Source organism: Quercus lobata, chromosome 1 (genome assembly GCF_001633185.2).
Source record: "Quercus lobata isolate SW786 chromosome 1, ValleyOak3.0 Primary Assembly, whole genome shotgun sequence".
NCBI classification, from domain to species: Eukaryota; Viridiplantae; Streptophyta; class Magnoliopsida; order Fagales; family Fagaceae; genus Quercus; species Quercus lobata.
The window spans coordinates 4,808,378-4,814,893 of NC_044904.1; the positions used below are offsets into that span (position 1 = coordinate 4,808,378).

The window sequence follows — 6,516 nt, forward strand, 5'->3', positions numbered from 1 at the left end:
TGTATAGTGCAATAGTGTTTCATTCTCTCACATTCATGATAGATCCTACTATGAATTTAATGAGTGAACATTACTATGAATGTGAGAAGATTGAGCATCATTCATCGTGCTTGGAGAGTACCTAAAAATTACTCAATATTGAATCCCTTAGGGCCCACATCATTACTGTATGCTGCTAACGTAAGACTGCATGAGGCAATGAGCAATGAGGAGCAGCTTTTATAAAGCCCAACTAGGCAGCAAAGAAGGCCAATTGAATTAAGTAGTGGATGAAGAGCTAAGGTCTAGTGTATTGTTTTTACCTTAGCCATGGAGACTTGGAGAGATTTGGAAAGAGATCTGGAGGATATGAGGGAGTATTACAGGCATGGAAAAACTAAAGAAGCATCTTGGAGAAAGTCACAGCTCAAAGGGTTGCTTACTCTCTTGAAGGAGAAAGAAGGAGATATCTTTAAGGCACTTAAGCAAGACCTGGGAAAGCATCATGTTGAGGCTTTTAGAGATGAGGTACAAACAATTCTTGTTCCATTTTAATACTCAATTTTTTTTTTTAAATGGACTACCCTTTAAAAAAAAGTCATAATAACTTTTTGAGAGGTTACGAACTTCTTTTATTTTAAGCATATGAGTGCTTTCTTTAGTCCATTTTGAGTGCATGCTTTTGTGGTTGTCTAGTTTCTAGGATTGATGTGATGGTCCTGTCAATCCTTGAGTTGTATCTCCATTTACAAGTTAAAAAAAAAAAAGAACTATTTATCACAAGTGTGCCAAGCCAAATTTTGATCTCTTGCTTTTCTTATGTATAAAAAATCCTTGTTTGCAGATAGGAACCTTGACTAAGACAGTGAATACAGCATTGGAGTCTTTGAAGGATTGGATGTCGAGCAAAACGGTAAGCTTATTTGCTAGACATTACATGGCATTTAAAAAATATAGAGAAGAAGAAACTAATTATGTGTATATTTCATGAAAAAAGAAAAATTAAGTTTGCAGAACCTTTTTAATTTTTTTTCTGCTATCTAGGTAAGCAATTAATTTTTTTCTGCTTTCTAGGTAAGCAATTAAGTTAATAAACTTTATGCATAAACCACCATGTTCAAATGTCCTAATAATGTTCAAGAAGTACATTGAGGGCAAGACATACTTACTAACAACAATGTTTGTTAAATGCATGGTTTATAGGCTAAACTACCGAGAATTGCTTTGCTCACTAGTGCAGAAATTGTTCCTGAGCCTCTTGGCCTTGTCCTCATTATTTCATCTTGGAATTTTCCCTTTGGTGAGTAAATCATTATACTTTTTTGAACAAAAAAAAAAAAAAGAAAAAAGAAAAGAAAAGAAAAGAAACTTATAACAGTTTGCTTCAATTTCTTCTCCAATATCCTTAATCATGATAAAAATTGTTGTCATTTGTTACAAAACATAGGACTGTCCTTGGAACCAATGATAGGGGCATTAGCTGCTGGAAATACAGTGGTTCTAAAGCCCTCTGAATTGGCTCCTGCTTGTGCTTCTCTTCTAGCAAATGCCATTTCCACTTACTTGGACAACAAAGCTGTCAAGGTTATCCACGGTGGACCATCTGTGGGTGAACAACTCCTACAGCAGAGATGGGACAAGATCTTCTTTACAGGTAAAATTTGTCTCTCATCTTTCTAACACTGCCTCTCACATGTGGACCCAGATTCAAGCTCAATATGACTTTTTAAATGAAAAGTAAAGTGAAGACATGGTTCAAACTCACAATTGCTCACTCTAACATTATGATAAACTAACACTCGTTCCGAAAGCATAGACTGATATATATGCAATAATGAATTTATTCACCTGATCATTATTCTAACCATTGGTTTGAAAAGATTAAGTAGTTCTATCTTAATATTAATGCTTAGGAAGTGCATATGTTGGACGGATAGTCATGTCTGCAGCTGTGAAGCATCTAACACCTGTTACTCTAGAGTTGGGTGGAAAATGCCCTGCTGTTCTTGATTCCCTTTCTAGTTCTTGGGACATGAAGGTAAGTTCAGCCTTAGTATGTTACACTATGATTTGATAGTAGTCACAGAATTGGCCTAATTGGTTAAAACACCTATGCATTTCTATTACCATGTTATGACAATTTGCTAAGTTGAGTTCTTTTGTGCTTTTAATCGCAAGGTGGCACTAAAACGAATTATTTTTGGGAAATTTGGTTGCTGTGCTGGTCAAGCATGCATAGCAATAGACTACATCCTTGTTGAAAAGAAATTTACACACACTGTGGTATGAAAGTAGTAGTTTATTCTGAATATTATATGGGTTTTAAATTTTGTTCGTAATGCAACAAAATTTTGAAATTATGATGCTCTTTTTTAAGGTGGAGTTGATGAAGAACATAATCAAGGAAATGTTTGGAGAAAACCCAAAAGAATCACACAGCATTGCAAGAATCATAAATAAACAACATCTCTTACGACTGAATAATCTTCTTAAGGACCCGCATGTTGATGCTTCTATTGTTTATGGTGGATCAGTGGATGAAGACAACTTGTAAATGACACTTTAATCTCTTTTGTGCATATGGACCTTACAGTTTAAGCTTTCTTTCTTTAATACCCCCTCCTCCCCCCCCCCTCCCCCCCCCCCCCCCCCCCCCCCCCCCTCTTTTTTGTGTAAGAAGCTTTGGTTATATATGAATTTGTAGTGTTCATATATGATAAACTGGTTTTTATATGGGATTTATCCTATATTATGATTCCATTAGGACAATTTTCTTTGACAATGTGTTTTATTCTTAAATTAGTATGTTTCACAAGTAGTTTTAATATGCATGTTATTGATCTCCATTCAGGTTCATTGAGCCAACAATCCTGGTGGATCCCCCTCTCCAAGCAGCAATAATGACTGATGAGGTCTTTGGCCCATTGCTTCCAATAATCACAGTAAGACACACAGTAACACATGTAGACCTACGTACAGTTTTGTATGTTTATTTACTGGCCTTACTGGGAAGCTTATAAATGTGGTCGTACCTCAAGAAAGCTGAGTACTCAGCTGCAGATAGTGATGTTGCACATTTATAGTGATTCTTTTCTTGGTTTGACAGCTGGAGAAGATTGAAGACAGTATACAATTCATAAATTCAAGGCCTAAAGCACTGGCTATATATTGCTTCACCAAAAATAAAACACTCCAAAGAACGATGATTTCTGAAACATCATCTGGAAGCGTGACATTCAACGATACAATTATTCAAGTATGTTATCAACAAGTCAATTGTCTGCACTACTTTTAGTTTCTCAAGTAAACATAAGAAATATGGCAGGCTATTTCATGGCTAAACTGTCTAATCTGTGCTTAATTAGTGAATATTAAACTACACTTCCTTACAAAGGCAAAAAACAGTTTAATAGAATAGACCTCAAGACAACTATATATTGCTTATAGCTCCTAATATATTCTCAGTCTAAAGACTTTCATTTGGCTATGTGTAGTATGCAGCTGATACCCTCCCATTTGGAGGAGTCGGTGAAAGTGGGTTTGGAAGGTACCATGGAAAGTTCTCATTTGACACATTCAGCCATGAGAAGGCTATTGCAAGAAGAAGTTTCCTAACTGATTTTTGGTTTAGATTTCCTCCATGGAACAATTACAAGCTGCAACTCTTAGAATCCGCTTTCAATTATGATTATCTTGGATTAGTCCTTGTCATATTGGGCTTGAAGAGGCATACACAGAGATCAGCTGGGATATAGCAACTTTTGGAAGTACCTTGAATCCAAAAAGAAGAGAGAGCAAGATCACATTCAGATGTTTATTTAAAAGTGTTGTAATTTTTATTATAGAATCAACAACTAATGTGTGTGTGTTTCTTAATAAAGTTTCTGAATTTTGCAGTGAAAGCAAATGGGAACTTTGGGGATATGTTTCCCTATGTGAGTTAGAAAAAATTTCTTAGGGCTGAGAGGTCTGTATTACTAATAGGGTAAAGTTATGTTGGTTTTATATATTAGGAGTATGTTTAATCATTTACTCTATGTTTGAAATGCTAAAGGTTATAACATCTAATTAAGAAGTTTGTCATGTATGATGTATGTCTCAGTAATAAGCCTAGATCAAGGATTTCAGTTATTCCTATTTCTGTTTCTGTGTTTGTGTGTATGATTGTGACTGTCTATGAATTCTAAAGGATCCTAATTGACGTTCAATTCTAAGCCTCCACATGGTTGGAAGGCACACTTCAATTGACAAACAAGCAAGAGGTTACTAGTGTGAAGCTGCTCCCTGGGCTTGGCTTGAGGCCCCTTTGTTTTTACTACAGATGGAGCCTCTTGTAAAAAATGCGTTGGCCCTTGTTTTGCTGAGTTCAGTTTGTCATGGTAGCTGTGGTGAAGTAGGCACGTGTATCAACGTCTAAGCCCACAGTAAACCAGTCGTTCGAGCATTAGCATCCGATGATGCAAAATGCATTTTTATCCATTTTAGATATTATTGTAACATCAAATCCACAAAAAGAGTCTCACATCCGGTGATGCAAAATCATGTTGCTTCATGTTCATAAGGAGACCCATGTGCTTTCCTAGTGATAACTGATCAACTGTTAGATCTAGCAAAATGAGGGGGGGAAGCTAGATTCAAACTGTAAGCAACAATGGATTAAGATCTTCTAAGAGTTTTTAGGTTAGTTCTAATACAACTTTTTTAAAAATCCTTTCAATTTATTTTGAAATAAATGGATTGAATTTTGTCACATAATCAATATTCAAATATATACTTACCATCATCAATAATAACTTTGTCAAATAATTGCTATCATCAATATTCTAAAATTGTAGCTTATGATTCTCCTATCTTCCAAATAAAAGCTCGACCTGGGTCCCAATTAACTCAACTGATAAAGTTTCTAATGATTGAATAAAAGATCTATGATTCAATCTTCACCTACACCAAAAATCAATTGGTGTCTTAGTCTGATGATAATTTCTAATGATTGAATAAAAGATCTATCATTCAATCTTTGCTTACACCAAAAACCAATTTGTGTCTTAGTCTGATGATAAAGAGCGCAATTATATTAGAAGAGGATGCCATAGATTAAAACTCTTAAAAAAAAAAAAAAAAAAAAAGAGGAAGAAGAAGCTGGAGTGCTGGATACTCATAATGTCATATGGCTTTGGTCTGATGATTTGTTCCTCAAGATGCTTGCTCCCTTTATTACATAACGGTTGGTGGCATTTGATTTGATCCACAAAGTGTGGTTGAGCTAATAATTAAGTCATTAAAAACTCTCTCTACTCTTTAGCCACTGTAATGACAACTTATTGGTAAATTTGATGCTTGTCTTGTATCTCTCTTATTTGGTCTCCTTATTTTGATGAAGGTTGGTGCGATTTTGAATTATACCTCATTACAGATCTAATAATTATGCCACTAAAAACTCGATATCTGTCACTTGGTTCTAAGAGGAAACTTGCAAGTTCTCAATCTTGGATCTCTTACTTGGTCTTCTTATTATATGAAATTTGGTGCGTTTTGAATTATATCTCATTACTCATCAAATAATTGTGCTACTAACTTTTCTACAAAATTATTGTGCTACTGAAAAGTGCATGTCATCACTTGATTTACAACTTATTAATAGATTCTCAAAAAAAAAAAAAAAAAAAAATACAAAAGTTCCAAGAGGAAACTTGCAAGTTCTCACACCCGTGAGTACTTTTTCTATATTTTGGAAGTATAACAACGTGGAATTTTCTCTTCTCACTAATTAATTTATGGTAGATTTGAGACTACCGTACTTCAAGAGTATATAAGAATATTTTCCTACCCATGTGTCTTGTTCAGGGTGATTAAAAATATGAAAATATTATTTAGTACTCTTAGTATAATTACTAATTACTCAGATTGGGTTTAAAAAAAAAATCACTTAGGTTGCGTTTGGTTGAATGTAAAATATTTTCCGAGTGTAAAATATTTTTAGGTGTAAATTATTTTCGGGAAAGGAAAATATTTTTAAGTGTTTGGCTGCATTATGAAAATTGTTCTAGAAAATGTTTTCATGTGTTTGGTTGCATTCTGAAAATTCCATTTTTCTACTAGTTTTTCACATTTTCTCAGCTACCAAACAAATTTTATAATAGAAAATTTCAATATATAAACTTAAAAAAAAACAAAAATCAAAACAACGCCATTCGTTAAACTCCACAATTCGGTCAAACTGAGAGAGGGAGGAAGAAAGAGTGATCAAAAATTGAGGGAAAGGGACAGGTAGATCGAGAAAGAGAGAGATCGGTCATGGGTGGGTCATGGGCGATGATCTCGACGGTGCAATCTCGGCGGTGCTAGGATGCGATCTTGGCGGCGTGATCTCGGAGGTGAGGTTGAGTGATAGAAGAGAAGAAAAGGGAGATGGGTTTGAAGGGATGTCGATCAGGTATTGTAAAGGGTGGGGTTGAGAGAAGTGTTTCGCCGGTGGCTTTGGAGCGACGGATCAGAGATGTTGGAGGTGAGATGGGCTTCACCGACGTGAGGGTGGGT

General features: G+C 35.2%; 1 protein-coding gene across 2 annotated transcripts; it reads left to right on the forward strand.

The window, feature by feature from the left end:
- Positions 1-245: 245 nt before the first annotated feature.
- LOC115975559 (aldehyde dehydrogenase family 3 member F1-like) lies at positions 246-4,120 on the forward strand. Of its 2 annotated transcripts, none has more exons than XM_031096388.1 (10): positions 246-507; positions 824-892; positions 1,183-1,279; positions 1,427-1,633; positions 1,893-2,017; positions 2,158-2,262; positions 2,357-2,529; positions 2,831-2,933; positions 3,086-3,235; positions 3,474-4,120. In XM_031096388.1, the coding sequence occupies exons 1-10, from the start codon at positions 310-312 to the stop codon at positions 3,732-3,734; spliced, it is 1,488 nt and encodes a 495-aa protein (XP_030952248.1). In that variant the 5' UTR covers positions 246-309; the 3' UTR covers positions 3,735-4,120. The 2 variants fall into 2 exon arrangements, with proteins under 2 accessions (XP_030952248.1, XP_030952257.1); XM_031096397.1 differs by having other exon boundaries at positions 247-507; positions 2,831-2,921; positions 3,474-4,110.
- Positions 4,121-6,516: the final 2,396 nt, after the last annotated feature.